This window comes from Ursus arctos, unplaced genomic scaffold (genome assembly GCF_023065955.2).
Source record: "Ursus arctos isolate Adak ecotype North America unplaced genomic scaffold, UrsArc2.0 scaffold_12, whole genome shotgun sequence".
Lineage (NCBI taxonomy): Eukaryota > Metazoa > Chordata > Mammalia > Carnivora > Ursidae > Ursus > Ursus arctos.
This window is the reverse complement of record NW_026622786.1, coordinates 16242447-16266365: the sequence shown is the minus strand read 5'-3', so window position 1 is coordinate 16266365 and position 23919 is coordinate 16242447. Positions and strand designations below refer to the sequence as shown.

The 23919-nt window shown below is 46.9% G+C and overlaps 1 protein-coding gene across 1 annotated transcript; it reads left to right on the top strand.

The window, feature by feature from the left end:
• Nucleotides 1-1375: 1375 nt before the first annotated feature.
• Nucleotides 1376-20108, top strand: SARS1 (seryl-tRNA synthetase 1). Its single transcript, XM_026484644.4, has 11 exons — nt 1376-1625; nt 8812-8882; nt 11471-11548; nt 12541-12699; nt 13676-13819; nt 14590-14745; nt 17222-17443; nt 18015-18144; nt 18413-18570; nt 19254-19383; nt 19721-20108. The coding sequence occupies exons 1-11, from the start codon at nt 1490-1492 to the stop codon at nt 19876-19878; spliced, it is 1542 nt and encodes a 513-aa protein (XP_026340429.1). The 5' UTR covers nt 1376-1489; the 3' UTR covers nt 19879-20108.
• The last annotated feature ends 3811 nt before the right edge of the window (nt 20109-23919 follow it).

Here is a 23919-nt window from a genome sequence, read left to right as displayed (position 1 = left end):
GACCTTGCCCTTAGAAGGTTTCAGGGAAGCGAACACTATGAAGACAGTTTTCTTACATGTTTTCTTCGGAGACTGCGGCTGCCTACATGTCCTTTCCGCTGGTTTTATTTTTTTTTATTTTTTTATTTTTAAAGATTTTATTTATTTATTCGACAGAGATAGAGACAGCCAGCGATAGAGGGAACACAAGCAGGGGGAGTGGGAGAGGAAGAAGCAGGCTCATAGCGGAGGAGCCTGATGTGGGGCTCGATCCCAGATCGCCGGGATCATGCCCTGAGCTGAAGGCAGACGCTTAACCGCTGTGCCACCCAGGCGCCCCCTTTCCGCTGGTTTTAAATCTAGCATCCTAGGCAAACCCAGACAACCCCCTTACCCAAGCCCCCTCCAGATCTCTACTTGTCAGCTTCACCACTGTCTTTAGCCCTATACTATATCTAAGTTGGCCTGGCAGGCACTTGTTGGGGGAGAGGGATAGCAATGCCATATCCTCATCACAGGAGCCCATGCAAGTGCTGTGAGACTAAGAAGGTCTTAGCACAGCTAGCTGTGGGGCATTGGGGATGGGGCTCTAAAGTCTGTAAGAAGCATGGGGTGGACAGACTGCCTATCCCCAAATCCTCCAAATAATCTCTTGTTATCAGCAATACTTTTTGATAACTTTGGCTCCAATCAGCAATCATAATATTTCACTGTTAAGGGCGTGAACATTATAAAATGAAAATATGGTGAAATCTTTGTTCTAGGAGTTTTAAATAGACCCAAGGTGTGACTTCAATACCTTGTACTGCCTTCAAACTTGCTAAATACTTCCCCTCGGAAAAGTTTCCTCATGTCCCTCTCTAAAATATTTCAATCTCACTTTTCTAATCCTGTGATCCAAAAGATTGATAATAGGATTACCTGATTTACTCAATATTCACGTTAAGAAAGGTATCCTAGCTCCAAGGCAGGAGAGCAGGAATCTTGAGTTGAGGTAACCCAGGGACTAAAACATGTAGCCATATTCTTGTCTCAAGATGGAAAAGAGAACAGAGGTTCAGGGAGAGGGTCCAGTCTTAGGAATCATGCTTGTAAGACGAAAACTGGCATCTATTGGAAGCTCTGGCTTCCAAGCTGGAGATCACATTGGCAGGCCCCTGCCTAACCTGAGATATGCCCTTTAACACGAGGAGGAAACTGAGGCACTCGCTTTTATGGGACAATCAGAGATCCTACAGAGGGTGCAGCGCTGGGGAGGCTGCACAAGCCCGGGACAAAGCCCAGTAGCCAGGCCAGACCTGCATACAACCAGAAGCTCACGCCCCACCTCTCCACGTTCCTCCCCCAGCTCTGCCTCCAGCGCAGCTGCTTCCGGCCGAGAGGGGGCGCCTGCGCGCTTCGGCCGCGCCTGCGCGGGGAGTGCGGGTCAGCGCGCCGGCGCAGTGCGGTGGTCACTGGTTGGTGTGGTACGTTCCTTACGTCCCTTAGCTTTGGCCCGGGAGAAGGAAAGATGGTGCTGGATCTGGATTTGTTTCGTGTAGATAAAGGAGGGGACCCAGCCCTCATTCGAGAGACGCAGGAGAAGCGCTTCAAGGACCCGGGACTAGTAGATCAGCTGGTGAAGGCAGACGGCGAGTGGCGACGATGTAAGTACCGGGACGCGCGGGGTATCGCCCGGTCCTAATCCCAACTTCATCTCTCCCATCTCGTTACCGCTTCTGAGGCCGCAGCTTCCACCCCTCGTCAGTCCCCTCCCTGGCTGCGGTGACTCCGAGGCTCTCACTGTCCCCTAAAACGCACTGTGCGAGCCGGGACCATCCCACCTTTTCCCTCCGCCCGGGCCCTGGGAGCTCCCTTCCACGCGTGCTCGGTGCGGATCGCTGGGCTGTCTGGGAAGGAGCATGGCGCGTGCGCATCAAGAACTGTCAAGCCTTCCTGCCGCAAGGGTAGCCAGAAGAAAGCTAGGGCAGGAGGTTCGGGGGTTGGAGGTCCCCTTTCCTAACACTCATCTTTGGTCGCCTTCGGTCCCTTTCTCATCTTCAGCAAGGCCCGAGTGGTCTCCTTCTAATTTGATAGGACCAAAGGCTCCAGCCTGAGACTGAGTCACATCTGCAGCGTAATAGTTCAGTCCACCCATATTGGAAGTATTTGGGGACTTCGGAAGCCGCTCCTGACTGAAAGCAATGATCCCGAAGCTTTGGGGAAAGGCCATCCCTCTGACCTGCAAACATACCTTTAAGAATCAAGGAAAGACTTTTCCGTAGTAGACCAGACATGGGGAGAGGAGTGCTGTGAGGCAAGAACAAGCTTGTAATTATTGAACCTGTTTAATTGTGATTTGTGCAAGTTTTCCGGAAAAGACATTAGCAGAGTTGGTCTAGAACCTGGACCTGATCCGGGCATCTTCCATGAAGCTAAATAAAACCAGAGAACCCTCTATCAACTTCTGCCTGGATTAACGGGGGTAGTCACTGATTGGCCGGAAGCTGTCAAGCACATGTGATTGTCTGATGCAATAGGTCTGTAACCAGCTGAGAGCCAGGTTTTATGACAGCACACTGCAAAGGCTCTCGCTGTCCCAGAGTGTGGTGGATTTCTGTTAGGAAAATTGATTTTCCTAAATTCATCAGGGGATTGGGTAGGAAGAGAGTATTTGTTTAACTTCTGTTGTCTGCTGATTCTGTGGTCTCATTCATTCAAATGTAGTATTTGTTTGACTGTGAGATCCCACCACCTGAATCTAAATCTGAATTTTTGAGTTGCAATGGAATTAAATTAAATGGAAGGAAAAAACTAGCCTGGACACTGTTTTACCGAATTAGAAGTCAGAAGTATCAGATTTTGTGTCAGTCTGGTTGTTATACAGCTGTTAAGTGACTTTGAGTGTGTTAACTAGTCTCTTGTGTATAATGCACACGTCCACAGGAAGTTCTGTTCCTTACTTGATGAGTGGATATGTGGTGAAGGGATGAGTTCTTTGGGGACAAGTTTGTGTTTTATTCGCCCGTATGTCCCAATAGCTGGAGTATACATACATACAGGATATACATACACATGTATACATATAATCCCAGTACCTAGCACTGCACCTGGTTCTTGGTAAGAGCTTGACAAAGGTTTACTGAATTGTGAATATCTTCTGTGTTCAGGGCACTTTGTCCTTCTGTATGAAAAACAGTTTATGTGTAGTTTATTTTCAGCACAGCTGTTGATTTGATTCTTTTCTACCTAATATCCCTTCCCAATATTCTCTTGGCAGCCAAAAGGAATCAATGATTTTTCCCAAGTTACTGGTTGCCCAAGTTGGACATTGACCGATCTTATATCTAGGTTCTTCTGTCATTGGCTGCAACAAGGATGTGTAACCCAGAGCCACATTAAAAACTCAGATCGAGGGTGCCTGGGTGGCTCAGTCGGTTAAGCATGTGCCTTCAGCTCAATGATCCATTGAGCCTTGCATCGCATTGGGCTACCTGCTCAGTGGGGAGCCTGCTTCTTCCTCTCCCTCTGCCTGCCACTCCTCCTGCTTGTGCTCTCTCTCTGTCAAATAAATAAAATCTTTTTAAAAAATTAAAAAAAAAAAAAAAAAACTCAGATCATGTTCCCTGACTGAGGACCAGTGGGCTCCACAAGTATACCTATTTGTCTGCCTGTAGACATGCAAGGTACCACTCGGGCTCTGTGTGGAACACAGGTAGGTATCTGATAGAACTTGGAATTGTAGTTCACATCAGAGTTTACCACAACTCTTCTAATCCCAAGGATTCAAACTGTTATTTCTTCTTCTTAATTTAAAGTAATATGGCAAGAGCACATTTGGACATATAATAAGCATTTGCCTCAACTATTTCCAGAGCTGCTAGATTTCAGTGTATCTTGAAATCTGCCTGTAATTACAGGAATGCTATCTGGCCTGTGCTATCCTGAATGAAATTTCTCTTTACTATCTTACTGCACATGCCTTAAGCCAGGTCCTTCTCTTTGGGAGAACTTTCTAACGCCTTCAGTTTTACCAGTCTCACCTAGTGCAGGGCTACATCCAGAACGTGTGATCTTTTCGGAATGGAAATCTCATCATTTTACATCCAGGTTTAAGTCTTGCAGTGACGTTCTTACCATAAAGCAGCGCCATCTGAGGGCACCTGGCTGGCTCAGTTGGTTAAGTGTCTGACTTCTTTTTTTTTTTTTTTTTAAAGATTTTATTTGTTTATTTGACAGAGAGACAGCCAGCGAGAGAGGGAACACAGGCAGGGGGAGTGGGAGAGGAAGAAGCAGGCTCCCAGCAGAGGAGCCTGATGTGGGGCTCGATCCCAGGACTCTGGGATCACGCCCTGAGCGAAAGGCAGACACTTAACAACCGAGCCACCCAGGTGCCCCAAGTGTCTGACTTCTAACTTCGGGTCAGGTCATGATTTCAGGGTCCTGGGATCGAGCCCTGAGTTGTGTGGAACCTTGCATCTGTCTCTGCACTAAGCAGGGAGTCCTCTAGTTCCTCTTCCCCTGCCCTTCTCCCTCCTTCTGCCCCTACCCCTGCTCGTGCGTGTGCCCTCTTTCTGTCAAATAGATAAATACGTTAATTTTCTGGTAGCCAATTAAAAAGGGAAAGAAAAATAAGAGGTTCATTTTAGTAAGATATAATACTACCCCAATATATCAAAAATTATATGTTCAACATGTGATCAATATAATAATTGAGATATTTTACATTCTTTTTCTTTTTTACAAGTCTCCAAAATCTGGTGTATATTTTACACATACAGTATATCATTGGGCTTGCCAAGTTTCAAATGCTCAATAGCCTCATGTAGCTAGTGGCTACCATATCAGACAGTGTAGCCCTAAAGCATGAAAATACAAATTACTTAACACAATTTACAAAGCCCCGCATGTCTTCCTAGCCTCATCTTCTGTCACTCTCCCACATATACCCTCCACTCTTTGTTCTAGCCTTGTTATGCTACCTGTATGCTCTTTCACACATCCATGATTGTTTCCTCTTCTTGGAATATTCCTTATCAGGCTGCTGCCCCCATTCCCGTCAGACCTCCTTGCCAAACCAGCTCTGCTCCCGTAGCTCTGCCTTACTTCTTGAGTGTTCTCCGTATATTAATCTCATATATCTCATTGTGACATTTATACTGTTTTTATATACAACCTTTTTAAACTTATTTTTTTTCTGAGATGTATTCAGTGAAGTGTACAGATTTTCATGTGCAGCTTGATGGGGTTTACAAAGCTATATACCTATCTAACCAGCACCCAGGGCAAGATCAAAGACATTTGCAGCACCCCAGCAGGCTCCCTCATGCCTCTTCCAAAAATAACAGTATTCTGCCCTCTGTCACCATAAATTAATTTTGCCTGATTTTGAACTTAATGTAAATGGACTTATATAGCATACATTTTTCCATTTACACTGAGTTCAAAATCAGGCAAACTTAATTTGCCTGATTTTGACTTCTTTCTCTGAAAATTATGTCTGTAAGTTTATTCCATCTTTTCATGTAGAGCAGTGGTTGGTTATTTTTCATTGCTGTACAGTACTCCATTATGTAAATATACCAATTATCATAGAAATGTACCAATCAATTCTATTGGTGGACATTTGGATTGTTACCAGTTTGAGGGTATTATGAATAAAGTGCTATGAACATTGTTTTGCGTGTTTTTTGGTAGACACAAGCACTCCTTTCTGTTAGGTATGTATGAGTGGAGTTGCTGGATCATAAGGTAGGTATATGTTTAGGTTTAGTAGAGATTACCAAATAGTTATCCAAAGTAGTTGTAGTCCACACTCCCACCAGCAAAGTAAGAGTTTTAGTTGTTCTGCATCGTTGCCCTTAATATTGGGAGTCTTTTTCAATTTTAGCCATTCTGGTGGTTATATAGTAGTATCTCATTGTGGGTTTTTTGTGGGTTTTTTTAAGATTGTACTTATTTGTTTGACAGAGAGAGAGAGCACAAGCAGGGGGAGCAGCAGGCAGAGGGAGGGGGAGAAGCAGGCTCCCTTGGAGCAGGGAGCCTGATGCAGGGCTGGATCCTGGGACCACGGAAAGCAGCTGCTTAACCGACTGAGCCACCCAGGTGCCCCTCATTGTGGTTTTAATTTGCATTTTCCTGGTGACTAAAGATATTAAGCACCTGTTCATATCCCTGTTAGTATTTGGATAGCTTATTTTGAGAAGTGTCCAAGAATGTTGACCAATTTTTATTGATTGTCTGTCTTTTTTTTTTTTTAATTGACTTGTAGGAATTCTTTATCTTTTCTGGATACAAGACCTTGTCAGATATGTATATTGCACATACTTTCTCCCAGTCTGTGACTTGCCTCTCGCTCTTTCTGTCTTCTAATGAATAGAAATTATTAATTTTAGAGGTGCCTCGGTGGCTCAGTGGGTTAAGTGTCTGCCTTCATCTCAGGTCATGATCTCCGGGTCCTGGGATTGAGCCCTGTGGCAGGCTCCACGCTGAGGAATCTGCTTGAGAATTATCTCCCTCTCCCTTTGCCCCTCCTCCCATTTGTGCACACTCTCTCTAAAATAAATAAATCAGTGTTTTTTTAAAAAGTATTAATTTTAATGAAATCTAACTTACTGATCTTTTCTTTGTAGTTTGTGCTTCCTCTGTCCTATTTAGGAAATCTTTTCATATCTCAAGTTCCTGAAGAGATTTTCCAGTATTTTTTCTAGAAGTTTTATTACTTTGCCTTTCATATTTAGGTGGATGACTCATCCCACATTGATTTTGGTATATGATTTGAGGTAGGGATCAAGTTCTTTTTTTCCCCTATTTTGCTCCAATTGCTTATGATAAAATACAGGAAGCTAGGAATGGAAGGGAACTACTTTAATGTGGTAATAGATATTTATCAAAAAAACTATAGCTAACGTTCTTATTGATGAAATAGCAAATGCTCTCCCCCTGAGGTTGGGAACAAGACAGGGATATCTGCTATCACCACTTCTAATCCACATCATGCTAGAGGTTCTAGACAGTATGATATTAGGCAAAAAAAAGGGGGGGGGGGTGCCTGACGGCTCAGTTAGTAGAGCATTGCAACTCTTAATCTCAGGGTTGTGAGTTCAAGCCCCACATCGGGCATGGAGCCTACTTAAAAAAGAAAGAAAAGAATAGAATAGAGTGTGATGACAGAAGGTAACTAGATTTACTGTGGTGATCATTTTGCAGTGTCTACAAATATCAAATCATTATGTTGTACACCTGAAACTATTACAATATTACATGTCAGTTATACCTCAATTAAAAAATAAAGATTGGTACAGAAGTAAAGCTGTCATTATTTGCAGGTGGCTTAATGGTGTATGCAGAACTGAACTATTAAAATTAAGCAAATTTAGCAAGATATATATCCACTCATCAAGTAAGGAACAGAACAGTATACAATATACAGAATCAGTGATATTTCTACATACAAATAACAAAAACATCTGATGCCTAGAATACATATAATAAATGACATTCAAGATCCCTGCACTGAAAACTGTAAAACATTGCTGAGAGAAATTAAAGATAATGAAGGGATATACTATATTCATTGATTGAAACATTCAGCATTGATATATTATTTTTTAATTGTCTCATTTTCTTTTATTTTCAGCACCTAGCATGATACTTTCTTTTTTATTCCCAGTACTTAACAATTAGGAGGGACCAAATAAAAATTTTAAAACCTTTTTATTTCAAAATAGTTATAGATTCATAGGAAGTTGCAAAAATAGTACAAGGAGGTCCTGTGTACCCTTCGCCCAGTTTCTTCCACTGATGACATCTAACAGGACTGGTACAATATCAAAGCGAAGAAGTTGACATTGCTACAATTCACAGACCTCACTCAGGCTCCACCAGTTTTACATGCACGCGTGTGTGTAGTTCTGTGTGACTTTATCCCCTGTGTAGATTTGTATAACCACTGTCACACTCAGGACAGGACTGTTCCATCATCACACAGATCCTTCTCACTGTCCATTTGTAATCCATTCTCTCTCCCCTTTAAATTCTGGTGACCGCTCTTCTGTTCCCATCTCTCCAATCAGTGTAAGTGAATGAGAAAGTAGTTAGATCATTTTGCACTAACAACATTTAGTTCAATTTCAGCAAAACCTTAAAAAAATAGCTGTCTAGGAGCTGTCTCATTTCTAGTCATCATTGCACCTGTCCAAAACTTGCTGTTTACCATGTTGGTCCTCGAGCTTAGATTCAAGAGGTCTGACTTTTGCTGATTAGACTTAGATTAATGAACCACGATACTGATACAATAGTTTGGGCCCGAAGGCCTATGTAGGCTGATCAGTGCAGTGTGTTCCCCCAAAGAGACTAAAGCATAAGAGACTTACTATTCTCCAGGCTGCCAGGTGAGAATTTTGTCAGAGCAGAGGGAGTAACATTAACCATTTCTAGCACAGAGATGCACAGAGATGCCGCAACCAAGTTCATGGGACTAGAAACAGGACTGCTCTCTTTCCAGATTCCAGTGCATACCACATAGTTTATTTTTATGGATCTTAAGATAATTGAGCAGGTTACAGTTACTTGAGTTTTTCCCACGTGTCTCAGATGTGTTACTTGACTGTGGTATCGTCCAGGTTATAATACTTTACAATTTCAGTCCCAGAAGGGACTTTTCCTTGTCACCAAATGCTGGGGGAACCCCACTGTCACCAATATATGCCAACTAAAATTGGGGTTCTAAAGCTGTAAGATTTCACAACTTGATGAGATCCCTTAGCTCTGCCTAAGGAGCCGTGATGGGGGGGGGGCGGTTCTTAATTATGTGCATATTTCTGGTATATTCTTGGATTCTTTATTCTTCAGGCAGATTTCGGGCAGACAACTTGAACAAGCTGAAGAACCTATGCAGCAAGACAATTGGAGAGAAAATGAAGGTAAGAGAACTAGGTAACAGCCTTGAGAGCTTGAGCAGAGGTATTTAATCTTACTCTTGGTTAATACATAGTTTCTAACCTAGTGTCTAATTCTGTGAGATACTGAATTTCTTACCAAAGGAGCAAATATTGGGGTGCCTGGGTGGCTCAGTCAGTTGGGCAGCTGCCTTTGGCTCAGGTCATGATCCCAGGGTCCTGGGATCGAGCCCCACGTAGGGCTCCCTGCCTGGTGGGGAGCCAGCTTCTCCCTCTTTGAGCTTGCCAACCCCCTGCTTTTGCACACTCTCTCTCTCTCTGTGTCAAGTGAATAAATAAAATCTTTAAAAAAAATTAAAAAACAAAACAAAAAACACAAAGGGGCAAATTTTTTTTTAATTATGATAATGCTAGTCACCATACAGTGCATCATTAGTTTTTGATGTAGTGTTCCATGATTCGTTGTTTGCATATAACACCCAGTGCTCCATGCAATACGTGCCCTCCTTACTACCTTCACTGGGCTAGCCCGTCCCCCCACCACCCTCCCCTCTAAAACCCTTAGTTTGTTTCCCGGAGTCCATAGTTTCTTGTGGGTCAAAGGGGCAAATATTTTAAAAAGAAAGAAAGGAAGTAGGAAAGGAAACTAAGAGGCACTTTCAGGGATCAGCGCATCTTCTGTCTTCGGTAAGTCTTAGTCCCTTCAAGCTGCTATAACAGAACACCATGGATTGGGCGGCTTATAAACAAGAGCAGTTTATTTCTCACGGTTTGGAAGACTGAGAAGTCCAAAGTCAAGGCGCTGGCAGATTCCATGTTTGTGAGGGCTCACTTCCTGGTTCATACAGTCTTTTGATTGTGTCCTCACATTGAAAGAAGGGAGCTCTCTGGGATCTCTTAGAAGGGCACTAATCCCATTTATGAGAGCTCTTCCCTCATGATCTAATCTCCTCTGAGAGACCCCACCTCCCAACACTCCCAACACCATCGGGTTGGGGGTTAGGTTTCAACATATAAATGGGGGGGGGCAGGGGGACACAAACATTCCGTCTGTAGTAAGATAAGATTCTTGCCACATTGCTCATTCATTGTCTGTTTTGTTCTTATAATAATATAAATTCCACCCGTAATCTTATCCAGTTATTTCTTAAGCTCAGTGTACAGTGCCAGAAAGCTTTTCTTAGGGTGGACTGGAGATTCTTTGTCTTAGCGTAGTCGTGCTCTCTAACGGAGAGAGCACAGATAAGGAGTCCAAATCCAGGATTGTTGGCTGTGTGACTTTAGGCAAGTTAACTTCTGAGCTTCAATTTTCTCATCTGTTAAATGACAATACTAACGTTCACCTATACAACAGAATTGTGAGAACTAAATTTTTTTAATGTAGAGAGCCTGGCTCAGTGCCTAGAACATTGTAGTTATTCAGCAATTGCAAGTAACAGCAGAGGGCAAGTCGCTACTGGCCTTCATCCAAAAAAATCCTTCCTGTGCTCGAAGAATGTTAAGTTTCAGCTTGGCCTTGCTTTGCTATCCAGAATAGTTCATGCTTTTAATCTTTCTTCAAAAATACCCTCTTAGCCACTTAGTCATTTTTAAAAAACATTAAATGCTCCGTCAAATCTGTCTCATTTGAAGTTGTAAACCTCTAAACTAAACCAAAAAATTAGAAAATTTTGGAACCTGAAGCAGGAAAGAGCATAACAAAAAGTCTCCCTCCGGATTCTAGTACCTCACACTTCACGATAGTCTGAATCCTTCTCTTTAACAGTATTTTGTTACACTTTCAGCTAGTGACTAGCTGTGGAAATTGATACCGACAATCCTATAGTTTTCTTCTCTGGGACTCATGACGCTTAATCATTGGCATGTCAGAGGCCCCATCATCACGTAAACTCCAGTGTGCACTCCTGCCTGCGTGTTCTCCGGGCGCATATACAGGTAGTACCAGCCTCGTGTTCTCCTAGCGAGAAGGTGGAAGTGTTTCCATTTGCAGTAGCGCTCTCAGATCCCTTCACTTCAGCCCTGCAAGGAGTGTTCGCCCTTCCTATCCATTAGAATGGTCTCAGCAGCGCTTTAATTTGTATAGCGCTTGAAAGGAGTCATTTCATTTTGGTTTTGATCTTTGCTGCAGACCTGGAATATAGGTAGTACCTTTGTCAACTTTATTAAAAGGGCAGGAGAACAGGCTTAGGAAATGAAGGGGCCTGCGTAAAATCACATCGTAAGTTAGTTGCAGAGCCAGAACTTGAACTCAGAACTTGAATTCGCTGCCCTGAGGGATGATCAGCTAGCAAAGGGGCACACCTTCTTGGTGCCCATAACTACTCTATGTCCAGGGCAGACATTCTTCTTATGTTCCTGTTAATGTCAGCCCGCTGACCCCGATGGATTAATTGATCTGTCCAGGATCAAAAAAACCAGAAAGTGGCAGGATGAGGACTCGAAACTTTCTCACTAAGTTTTTCTCTCATGTGTTGTTGCTTTTAGATACAGGTATGTAGAAAGTTCTGTGGTTAGTTTATATATTAATTTGGTGTGCACTTTCAAAACTATGTCAGACATTTTCTTTTATTTAATAGTATTGGTGTTTTTGTTTTGTTTTGTTTCCCCTGCAGAAAAAAGAGCCAGTGGGAGATGAGTCCATTCCAGAAGATGTATTAAATCTCGATGACCTCACTGCAGACACTTTAGCTGTAAGTTATTGTCCTTCCCTTTTCTAGGCTGGATTTCTGTTCTTTCATCGTAACTTTGCTCCTAGACAAGCAGGTGCTAACACTCGGCTTCACTCAGCATTTGAGGGATCCTTGAATGTGTGCAGCTGGGAAATGTCTCCCTCCACTCTTGTTGGACTCGATACTTGAGTATTTATTAGGTCACAGAGATGGGGACGGATGGAGTGGAAAAGTCAAGAGTAGGAAGAAGAGGATAAAGGAGCCGAACTATCTTTGGTTTATAGAACTCTGTTTTCACAAAGTTAAGGATTTTTTTTCAGTTTACTGTAATTCAGTAAATATTCACAGCAGTGAACCTAGAGAAGTGATTTTCAAGTTTTTTAGTCGCCAAACCCTTTCTTAAAACCTGCACCGCAAAAGCATAGCAAGAGCATTAATACACAAAAGCAGAGTTGCTGTGCTTGAAGGGCTAGGCTGGGGGTGCTATTCCTATCCATCCCCACTTTCTAAGGGCTCTCCCATCCCCATGAAATCAGTAGTTTGAAACACTCGCCAGAAGGACTACAAAATACGCTTAAGACAGGGTTTCTTGCTCCTAACATAATTTATAATCTTTCTAGAGAACAGTTAAATGTAGTACATAAGAGCGCTAAACTGATTTCATCAGGGGTGTCAGAAAGTACAAGGTAAGGGAAAGAGCTCTTAGAAGAGCTACAGTATTACAGCCCCTGAGATATATAGGACTGAGAAGAATGGCCAGAACTGATGCATATCTTTGTTAGGTACCCAAGAAGAAAATGCCAGCGAATCTGTAAAGGCAAAACTGTGCGCATGCGTGTGTGTGTGTATGTGAAATAAATCTCAGTTCTTTGAAAGCCTTCATTGTTGATTTTTAAAATGGCATCACAAGGGTTGTCATTAGAGCACGGCAAGGTTAGGGCAACAGAATCTTATTCCTACTCTGGCCTTGACCTGCTGTGGCTTGGGTACTGGCCTGGCCTGTTCATCTACAGAACCTTAAAGTCTCACAAATCAAAAAAGTCCGGCTCCTCATTGATGAGGCCATCCTAAAATGTGATGCCGAGCGGATGAAGCTGGAAGCAGAGCGGTTTGAGAACCTCCGAGAGATCGGGAACCTTCTGCATCCCTCTGTGCCCATCAGCAATGATGAGGTAGGTGTCGGTGCCACAGCGGGCGGCGGCCTGCCCTGCGCTCCTCTCTGCTGGGGAGGGGGCTGGGAGGACTGGGAAATGCTGGGGCTCTCTGTATAATAGGCCTTGTGTCAGAAGCAGGCTCTTTGTAAATTCGCTCTGCCCACCAATTGAGAATTGAAAGAGTCAGATCCTTGTCTGATTGGGAAGTAGCAGAGACAGCAGGTAGGAGGAGACTCCTGGCACAGAAATCTCTTCTAAATCGGGTTGCTGTCCTCCACTGCGTGTTGCCCGTGGTAGCAGTGAGTCCTGTGGGAGGGATCTGCTAAATCAACCTCACCCCTCACCCACACCCCGCTGAGAAGCTGCAGGTTGAAGGGAAATCTGCATGACAAAAGTTGCCTGCTGAGTGGGAGCTTCCCCAGCACAAAGCTGCTCTGAGCCCAGCCTTTGTTCCCTGACACCCCAGCCGTCGCTGGGCCCATCTGTGCCTCTTTCATTCATTCCCTGGTGAACGAGCCTTAAACTCACTGCGGGCTGGGGTGGGAGACTCAGGAGGTCAGGGCCCTGAGCCCGCCCTCATTCGGCCCCAGGACCAATGAGAGCCTGGAAAAAAAAAATCTACATTCTCCTCCGCACCCGAGGCAATGCTGATGGAGGGGGGGGGGGGGTTGTCCTGTAGCAGGATTTTCAGGGAGTCATTTAAAAGGGTAAAAAAAAAAAAAAAGTGAGAATACGACAGATCTTAGAAATTCACGATTTCAGTTCCTTGGCGAGAATCACTTCTAGGAATTTGTAAATTATTATTTCTCTATTGAACACAAATTCTCTAGCAAACTCTCTTCCTTAGTCTCTGTACACAGCCACCCAAACCTAGTGCTGGAGTTAAGCAGTAGTTTTGCAAAGCTCTAGGTTGTTCTTGGAATGGGCTTTGGAAAGCTGGAGGTTGTGAAATTCAGTGATCATGCATCTTTCTCTCCTGGTCTTATTTCCTTAGGATGCCGACAACAAAGTAGAGAGGATCTGGGGCGATTGTACAGTCAGGAAGAAGTACTCTCACGTGGACCTGGTGGTGATGGTAGATGGCTTTGAAGGCGAAAAGGGGGCCGTGGTGGCTGGAAGTCGAGGCTACTTCCTGAAGGTAAGAGTCAGGAACCCTTGGCGATGGGATTCTAAAGAAGGAGCTAAAAAAAAACTATGTGCGGAAACATAACCTACTTAAAGAGGCCCACAGATCCACCACTTGTTCTTGCCTTTCTCCTGCAGACTTACGGGCAGTTGGATGCAGTTCCCTTTCTGGGGCAGGAGAGTGCTTCTCCGGATTCCCTAGAACAAGAGTCCTTGAGTGATCCTCCATAATGAATATGTGTTGTACCGACCGGATCACAACAGTCTGCCTTTAAGGGGCTTAGTGGAATGGGACAGTCAGACAAATAACAGAGTCAGAACCCACTGTGATGAGTGCCGTGGGGTGAGTGGGCCCAGAGAGCTGTGAGAACAGGTAGGCAGAGGCAGCAAACCCGGAGTCGTTGAGACAGAGGGCAGATGAATTCAGAGAAGGCTTCGGAAGGGCATGGGAGGGCAGTTTTGGAGCTACCGTACGGATATACATACGCATAGTACGTTCTGCGTACACACACGAGCTCGCTGTCTGAAAACTTAGTGCAAGAAAGCTCTCCCGTGCACCCCGAGCAAACCGTCCTCTCTGCCTCCCTTCGCTTCTCCTAACAGTGTGCCTAGATGGTGTGCGGGCATTGCTATTAAGAAAGAATCTCTTGAGTCAGGGTTGGGGTTCACGGTCTTTGTTGGCCTCCCGTGTGCCCCCAGTTGTCTCAGAGTGTAAATTCTAGCTGATGAACATGATGGCGACGGAACTCGCGATCACACAGGGCTGTGTCTCTGCTCCTTTAGGGTGTCCTGGTGTTCCTGGAACAGGCACTCATCCAGTATGCCCTTCGCACCTTGGGGAGTCGGGGCTACACCCCCATTTATACACCCTTTTTCATGAGGAAGGAGGTCATGCAGGAAGTGGCACAGCTCAGCCAGTTTGACGAAGAACTTTATAAGGTGAGTAATCTGGGGCAACGTGGCAGAATGACTTAAGATATAAAGTTTAACTTCAAAGATACCCAGCCGTGCTGTCCAGGAGAACTTCCTGAGGTGATGGAGATACTCTGTCATGGCTGTTGAGCACTGAAAATGTAGCTAGTGCATCTGAGGAAGTAAAATTTTAATTTTTTTAATTCCAACCTAAGTGGCCACAGGAGCTAGTGGCTACCATACTGGGGAGTGTAGACACAGAGCCTATTTTATCTTTCCCCAGAGAATCTACATGACTTACCTAAATTGAGCACACTTTCACACCACGAGCTTCAGAAAACACATTTTTTGAGTGCTTGGACGAAAGAAAATTATAGAAGTGACTGATCTTCCCACGCCCTCCTACTCCTAACCCCAGACTGGAAGCTAGAGGGCAAGACATATTTTCCTTGGGACGGATGTGGCTTCTGGTTTGTGGCTCTTTCTCAACCATGGAGCATCTCAGGGAGAACCAGAAGATTCACGTGGAGAGTCCGAAGCTCATTCTGATGAGCTGGCTCCAACCCTAGCTGTGGCACCCCCAGTCTATGCCTAGCACTCAGAATTTCTAGAGTGTTTCTGCTTACAGCTGCCTCTCACAGCAAAGTCCACCTTTCACTTGTCCTTCCTGTTGGAGACTCTTCTGTCAGAAGGGGATGACTTGGCTCTTATTGGGGAGGAGTTAGACAGTGCTCTTTGGCTCACCTATCTTAGAGGGGAGTTTAACAGAACTTCCCACTGGGTCCTGTTGATAAGTTCTAGTTATGTTTTCATTCAGAATGCAGTGGGAAGCAAAATGCTCTCTAAACCCTAAGGATTAGTCTAACCTTAGTGTTCTCAGTCTCTTCTTCCCTTTCTTTCTTTTAAAGATTTTATTTATTTATTTAGAGCGAGAGAGAGCAGGTGGGGGGAGGGACAGAGAGAGAGAATCTCAAGCAGACTCTGCGTTGAGTCCGGAGCCTGATGCAGGGCTGGATCCCACAACCCTGAGATCATGACCAGAGCCAAAAACAAGAGTCGGATGCTTAACCAACTGAGCCACCCAGGCGTACCTTCCCTCCCTCCCTCTTTTCTTTTCCTTTCCTTTCCTCTTCTCTTCTCTTCTCTTCTCTTCTCTTCTCTTCTCTTCTCTTCTCTTCTCTTTTTCCCCTTTCTTTCAGCGTGGAGAGGAATGTGTTCATGTATCAGCCAAAACCTGTTTTCTCTTTTCTTTTTTTCCTCATCTGAACCCCAAGATTGGATAATCACAGAGATTTAGAAGAATGCCCTGTAGGTAATGTCAGGGAGAAGCTTATATGGAGGATTATGAGAGAGACACTAGGTAGCAGGTGCCCCCTCTGTCCTGCATTCTCCGTCTCTTCTCCAGATGCTTCTTGGACCCATATGCAGGGAGAATCCCCATAGTGAGAGTTTGGGCTGGCGCTTCTTGCCTAATAACCTCAGTTTATGAGTTCTCTGGAGCAGCGCTGTCCTGTAGAACTCTCTGCAGTGACGGGAATGTTCTGTATCTGTTTCCCAGTTTGACAGCACCAGCCATATGTGGCTGTTGAGCACTTGAAATGCGGCTAGTGCAAGCTTTAATTTGAATAGCCACATGTGGCTAGTGGCTAAATTCTGTCAGGTAGCAGCGTAGTTTTCCAGGTGCCTGAACGCTGACCCAGAGAAAGTTTCCACCTTCCTCTTTTTAAAATTAAAAAGATACCACATGACAGAAGATTTGGAAATGATGGGGGGAATCATCTTTCCCATTACCTCATATAGTTGGCATTTTTAATATCCTCTGGGGGCTTTCTTCAAACATATATCATTTTCTCATACTTCTAATCACAATGTGTGTAGATTGCCTCAGCGTTGTATCAGAAGCATTCAGTGTTACTTTGTGGTCTTCACTGCCAACATTTTTAGATGGTTACGTAATATTACGCGGTCTGGATGCAGGCTAGCTGACTCTTCCCTAGTGGAAATACGTAGGGCCTCCTTTTTTGCCACCAGTAAGTAATGTTACAATGAACTTTGTCCCGTTTATACCTTGTTTTCCTTCTTCATTATTTTCTTCAGCTGAACACCAAAGTGACTCTTGAAGGGGTGCATCCCACGCTAGCTCATAAGCACCAGAAAGCAGAGACTGTCTCCTTTTGCCCAGCACTGGCACACTTGGCACTCGGAAATGCCTGACAAACATTTGTTGAGTGGATTCACGTATATTGCTGCCAGATTTTATTGCACTGCCGTCATTGGCCACTATACGTTATTTATAAATGTTTTATCTATTAGATAAGTAAAAAAAATATATTATCAGAATATTTACTCTCCTTTTAATTCGCATTTCTTTGACCTCTAGGAGGGATCCCATTTTGGAGTGACCCATTCCCTCCTTTGTCTTTTTGGCAGTCCCTGTGGTTTCTTGCCCTAGCTGAGGTCCTCATCTCTCCCTCTTACCTAGTAGAGGTCCCTCCTCCTTTAGGTGATTGGCAAAGGCAGTGAAAAGTCTGATGACAACTCCTATGACGAGAAATACCTGATTGCCACCTCAGAGCAGCCCATTGCTGCTCTGCACCGGGACGAGTGGCTGCGGCCGGAGGATTTGCCAATCAAGTATGCCGGCCTGTCCACCTGCTTTCGCCAGGAGGTGGGCTCCCACGGCCGAGACACCCGTGGCATCTTTCGAGTCCACCAGTTTGAGAAGGTGAGTGGTCAGGTCAGGGTGAGGAGTGGGACCCTTCTGTCACTCTCTCCAGGATGGTTAGAGGAGAGGCAGGCTCTGTGTTGCCCAGACCCACGCTGGCTCCGGTCCTCCATCTCGCCAGTGCACGCGTTTCTGCCTAAGAAGCACAGGCTGGAGCGGCTGTGAGCACAGGGCCTGGAACCAGGCTGCCGGAGTCCCGGTGCCAGCTCTGCCACTCAGCGGCCGTGTAACCTTGAACAAGTTGCTTAACCTCTCCGCGCTCAGTTTCCTCCTCTACAAAAGGAGGGTAATAAGAGTACCCACCTCGCTAGGCCTGCTGTGAGGATTCAGCTAGTTGGTAGGGGCGACGTACTTAAAACAGTACCTGGAGTGTATGTGGTAGGAGCTCCGTGGAGTGTTTGTTCCGAGAGCCTCGGTCCAGTCCGGTGCCGATCTCCCGTGGGGGCCCCAGCCTCGCCTGACTCCCAGTGGTGTAGGAACAGGTCTCCATCGCAAGAATATCTCCCATTCCAGTCCTTTTGTTTATTCACCCTGTCCCATTGTCGCGGTCTCCTTGGGTCCCTCTCTGCAGATTGAACAGTTTGTCTACTCATCACCACACGACAACAAGTCATGGGAGATGTTTGAAGAGATGATTACTACTGCAGAAGACTTCTACCAGTCTTTGGGGATCCCTTACCACATTGTGAATATTGTCTCAGGTATCCGCCTCCCTGTCCCGCACCCCACAAACACCACCGCCACCAGGTGAGCTGCGACACAAAGAAATAGCTCACAGTCCAATTAATTGCCCACATTAATTAAAATATCACACTCTTCTCACTTGGGAGTATTTGGTGATAAGAGTATCTGGGCATGATTTCACTTCTGGGGATAGGGTGTGAATTAAAGAATTCCTCAGGTTTGCTAAAGGTCACTCTCCTGAAATACCATCCCTCCTTCATGAATTCTGGGGGTTTTCCCTTACAGGTTCTTTGAATCATGCTGCCAGTAAGAAGCTTGACCTGGAGGCCTGGTTTCCGGGCTCGGGAGCCTTCCGTGAGCTAGTCTCCTGTTCTAACTGCACAGACTATCAGGCTCGCCGGCTCCGAATCCGGTACGGGCAAACCAAGAAGATGATGGACAAGGTAGGTGGCCCCTTGGGAGGCAGGAAATAGGGCCTCACGCAGAACAGGTCCATCTTATTTCTCAGTCCTTGGATGACGTTATGTCCCAGCATCATGGGAAAATCTGAGCTTCTCAATCTAGACCAAAAAGGGAAACTGAAAATGACTTCTACTAAATCAGGACGGAGTCCTTTTAGATAGAAACCTGAATCTAGCTCTGTTCTACAAGGTATTTCTAGCTCTTCTCTTTTGGGCTTTGCTCTCTGTGACTCCAGATAAAGAATAATCCCCATTTGTCTACAGAAGACACATTGAAGGCGGCGTCTTTCCTCTCACTCGGGAAGGTCTGGGTTTCTAAGTTTATCTCTTCCAACCGAGTTTTTAGGCCCTAATCTTTTCCAAGTCAGGGACTTAAAAAGGGTTAAAAGGAGAGGCCACTGTGGAAGTTTCCTCCTTCCCTCAAAGGGCCCACCTCTCCTCCATTTGCTGGGACCTGTTACTTGTCGCTCATGGAGATACGAAGAATCTTCCTGGAATTATTATAGGCGATTAATACTAAACAGAATCCTAGTCTAGCAAAAGATCAGTAATGCTTTGGATTTGGATAGTTAACAGTTGGGGGAGTCTGGCTAAGTGGGTGGTTCCCGGTCATGACTAAGACTTGGTTGAGTCTCGTGCTCCCTCTGGGGACCCTGTCTTTCCAGGTGGAGTTTGTCCATATGCTCAACGCTACGATGTGCGCCACCACTCGCACCATCTGCGCCATCCTGGAGAACTACCAGACGGAGACGGGCATCGTCGTGCCTGAGAAATTGAAGGAGTTCATGCCACCGGGTAAGACTCCCTGCTCAGCCCATCTTCCTCTTCTGCAGTCTTCCCGCTCTTCTGAAGAGCAGGCCCCATTCCGAATGGACCAGCTGCTCTTGTTCAGAAACAGTCCCCAGAACTCCACCTGTCCTGTCCCCAAAGTTGAGAAAGTAGCCGCTACAGGGATCACATCCTGTTTAAGCGCAGCTAAAATTCAGACCAGGGAAGAAAAGAATGAAACCAGTTCTCATCATGGGTGCCCTTCTGTTCATAGGGATCATCGTCTTGTGGAATCTCCCCAAGAAGTCTTTGGGCCCTGACTCCTGAGACACGATAGGTTATTAGGTTGGCTCTCTCCCTCCAGGTCTCCAAGAACTGATCCCCTTTGTGAAGCCTGCACCCATTGACCAGGAGCCATCGAAGAAGCAGAAGAAGCAGCATGAGGGCAACAAAAAGAAAGGGGCAGCCAGAGATGTCCCCCTAGAAAGCCGGCTGCAGAATATGGAGGTCACCGATTCCTGAACATTCCTTCCTCCCAGTTTGTCGGGCTTTCATTTCTGTCAGCTGGGATCTCAGAGCCTGCCCACGGGCAGGGAAGCCAAGCACCCACTCATCACCCGCCCCATCTGACTGCATCGCTAAAAGGGGAACAGTCTGCCATGTACAGCACCACGTTCCCGTCTCCTTGCATGGGCATAGGATCCATTCACTGACGACCAATGAAACCATGTAATAAAGCATCTCTGGGGGAAGGCTAGGACTCTCCCACGGTCTTCTGCCCAGGGCGCGAACCCTGTCTCTGACAATTCTCCCTGGAACCACACTCACTTCTGCTTTTCCTTCTAAAGAAGGCTGTTCCATTTAGCAAATCAGACAGCCTTTGAGAAGGTAGGTGAAGGCAGGGGTAGATTTAGGAAAGGCTTAAGGAGAAAGTGAAAACTGAGTCTTAGACACACAAGCTTGTGGCACAAGGGCCAGACCCTCTTCTGTAAATTCGCCCCTGCTTAAAAGCAGTTAGGAAAGGGCGCCTGGGGGGTTTAGTCAGTTGAGTATCTGCCTTCGGCTCAGGTCATGATGCCGGGGTCCTGGGATCGAGGAGCCCCACGTCGGGCTCCCTGCCCATCGGGAAGTCTGCTGCTCCCTGTCCCTCTGACACTCCCCCCTGCTTTTGTTCTTTCACACATGCTCTCTCCCTCTCTCAAATGAATAAATGGAAACATCTTTAAAAAAAAAAAATAGCAGTTAGGTAGGACTAGCTTAGAGGCCAGAGTTGACAAAATAAGCCTCCGAGCGCTTGGGCTCAGTGGGAAGGGCAGGAGGCGGCAGGACCTCAAGGAAGATGAGACTGTTTTTAATCCCACAGAGACCCCAGATTCAGGAGCACAAGTTGGGCCCTTACTAATGGCTGCTTCTCTTGCCCAGTCATCCCCAAGTAGGAGACCAACCAGCAGAGCAGAGGGGAGGGAGGAAAACTTTCCTGCCTTCTCTGGCGCTCGCCCTGTTGCCCTAATGGCCAGTTCGCCCTTTCTCTGGGGAGGGTGATGGTTAGGCTCTTTCTTTCCTTGCTGCCTTTCATCCGCAATCTACAAACACTTTACTTTAATAACACCTTATGTTAGTACAGTGCTGCTCCTCTGGGAGCCTCAAATACTTCCTATAGCTGATCTCTTTTATCTTTGTGACGGTCCCAGACGAGAGGGTGGGGACATGATTATACCTCTTCCATCACACACGACAGGGCGCAAGGCAGGTAAGGGAGAGGAGACACCAGGGCCAGGTGGCAGCCAGGAGTCCCCACTCCTCAGCAGTGCTCAGTGCCTGCGTTTCTTTGGGAGATAAGGGCAGGGCTCCGAACTGGCCTGTCACTCAGGAACTTTATTTCCTCTCCGCTTCCCTAGTCCCTGAGCAGCAACTTCACCAGGCCTGCCGGAGCCTGGCAGCCAGGAAGGAGGCTGTGTGCGTGGTCTTCATGGGGACTTGAAGCTGATCCTGTTCATCTTGCTACTGGAAACCCTGTCAACACTGGGTCTCCTGAAAGGGTGACCACAGTGGCTCCCTTGCCACAGGTAGGCTCAGCCAGCCTGCCTCTACTGTAACCTGTTGCCCTCGGCTCTGGGATGACAAAGCCAGGGCAAGAGGACAAAAGAACAAACTGCTCCCAGGTACCCAGAAGGACCAGAAGTGGACATTCCTGTAGCCTTTACTATTCGGTGTCAGGAGGATGGTTCAGGTCATCACCACACACCCTCCTTCCCCCTTTGAAAAGCCCATTGGGCTTTAGGGTTAGAAACCTTCAAGTGTCTCTGAACACCCCCAGCTAGCCTTAGAGTTCCTTCTGGCTGCCTCCTCTGCTCCCTACTGCTACCCTCTTCTGCTCTTGGTGCCTGTGACCTTCCTTCCACCAGGAGGCACTGCTCTGCTCTGTGACCCTTAGCACTGTGGGAGGGCAGAAGCTGGGGCTCTGAGCCCCCCCCCCCCCCCAACTGGCTCAAATACCTTCTCACCTGACCAGTTTTCTGGAGCCTTTGGCCCCTGGAACCTTGACTCCCTACCACTTTAAGTAGAGAGAGCCTCCTGCCCTGTGCTGTTGGCAGCCCAGCTCCCCATGCCAACCCTCCCCTACCTGCCCTGTGGCTGGCTGAGTATGTGGACAGGCCTGAGAGCCTGCCTAGTAAAAAGGAAGGAGTGGAGGCCTGGAAAGTAGCTGATGTGTGACCCAACAGGTCTGTTAGCAAAACGTTTGTACCCCTTTCTTACTGATGGAGCCAGAGGAGGACACAACCGCTGTGAAGGAAAGGTGACCCTGTGGCTGAGGTCCTTCCCTACAGCTCACAGAAGAACATGCCAGTAGGCAGGCACGGTTAGGAGCAGGGCTTCCAGAAAGAATGGGACACAGTCCTTGCTCTCAAAGAACTCACAGTCATTGGGAAAGGTGTGGCTTGCCTTCCTCCAGAGCCAGCTGAAAACCAGACTCCTTCCCTCCCTGGAGCAGTGGGATGGGGCTGACGCAAGCCTTGTTCAGGATGGGACACCGAGCGCCTGGGAACAGTCCCAGATAACCTTGACTCCACCCTGACAGTTGCCTCTGCAACCCACAGCCGATGCCCTCATCCCTGGCACCCTGACCTGCCCCATCTCCAGCCTCCACTACGCGGGTTACTACCTCAGTTAGCAAACAACCCCACAGGCCTGCTGGAGTGAGTCAGAGCCCTGGGTCCCTCACCAACCTTTAGTTCCCACACCCAGGAATTCAGGGCCCAAGAAGCAGGTCTGGGTGCTTCAGGCAAGAGAGGAGGCACCTGGCCTCTCTACCAAGGGATAGAGACAACTAGAAGCCAGACTTCCAGAAAGAAGTTCTAAAGAGCCAGGCAACTGTGTGGGGACCCAGCGTGAGACCAAGGGGCCTGCCTGAACTCACAGCCCGCTGAGAATTTCAGTTTATCAGCCACCAAGGAGCCAAGCCCTGCCATGGTGAGGCCCCTTCTGGGGACTGACACTTGCCCTGCGACAGTGCTGCTTTTCCCTCGCTGAAGCTTTCTGGGTTACCCAGGGCCCTCAGAAGGCCTCCTCTCCCCTCGACCTCCCCCATACCTCCCACTGGGGGCCTGGGGCAGCCCTGGCTGCACTCCCAGGATGAGTCTGACAGGCAGAGCTGGGATGGGCCACAGAGAAATGTGCTGCATGTCAGAGCCTGTGCCAGAATGAGGGGCCTGCACCACTCCCCCAGTCACCTCCCAGCATGGGGTTCCCCAAAAGCTCCTCCCAGACACACACAAAAGGGGGGTGCAACCTGCGGCGGCCCCGGGGGAGGTCCGGGTGGAGCTGACACCACTGCCTCTGCCGTTGCCCTTTTAAGAGCACCCCCCCTGGGGGGCGGGGGTGCTGCAGGCAGGTTCCCCTTGCCGCTGCCGGTTCGGTGCTGCTCCCTGCAGACCTGCCCGAAAGGAGCCTGGGACGCCAACCTTGCGGGGTCCCAACCTCTAAGTCCCGGGGTTCCCAGCGACGGCCGATTTGGGGAAAGCCCCTTTTCTGAGGGGAAGGTCCTCTCTTTTGCCGCTCTGATTGGTTGGCTTCCAAGCCCTGCATTTTGGAGAGCAGTCCGGGGTCCCTCCACGAGACTTCGACTTCCCTCCCCACGCTTAAACCTGCTGTTAGAAGTGGTCTGGAAAATTATTTTCATCGAGGTGTAAATTGCTAATAAGGTGGTGCAACCCTTCAGGGAGACTTGTTTTTTAAACCCCGAAGAAAGGGAAGAATTAAGCTTCCATTTAAGTAATGTTCATCCTTTCCTCCTTCCATCTTGTTTCAGAGAGAAAAAAAAAAGATACATATTTATCTATCCTTCCTCTTTCTCTCGCTCTTTCTCTCCTCTTCTGACAAAACCAGCCCCGGTCTACTTGTTCCCTGGATCCCACCACCATTTGGTATCCCTGAGACCCTGCTCATCAACCTGCTCTCCTGAGCCTCCCTCTCCTGAGCCTCCCTCTCCTCTCCAGCCTCTCGCCTCCTCACCCCTTCCCCTCAGTACCGACCTGCCTAGTTTCCCCATCTTAAAACAGCCTT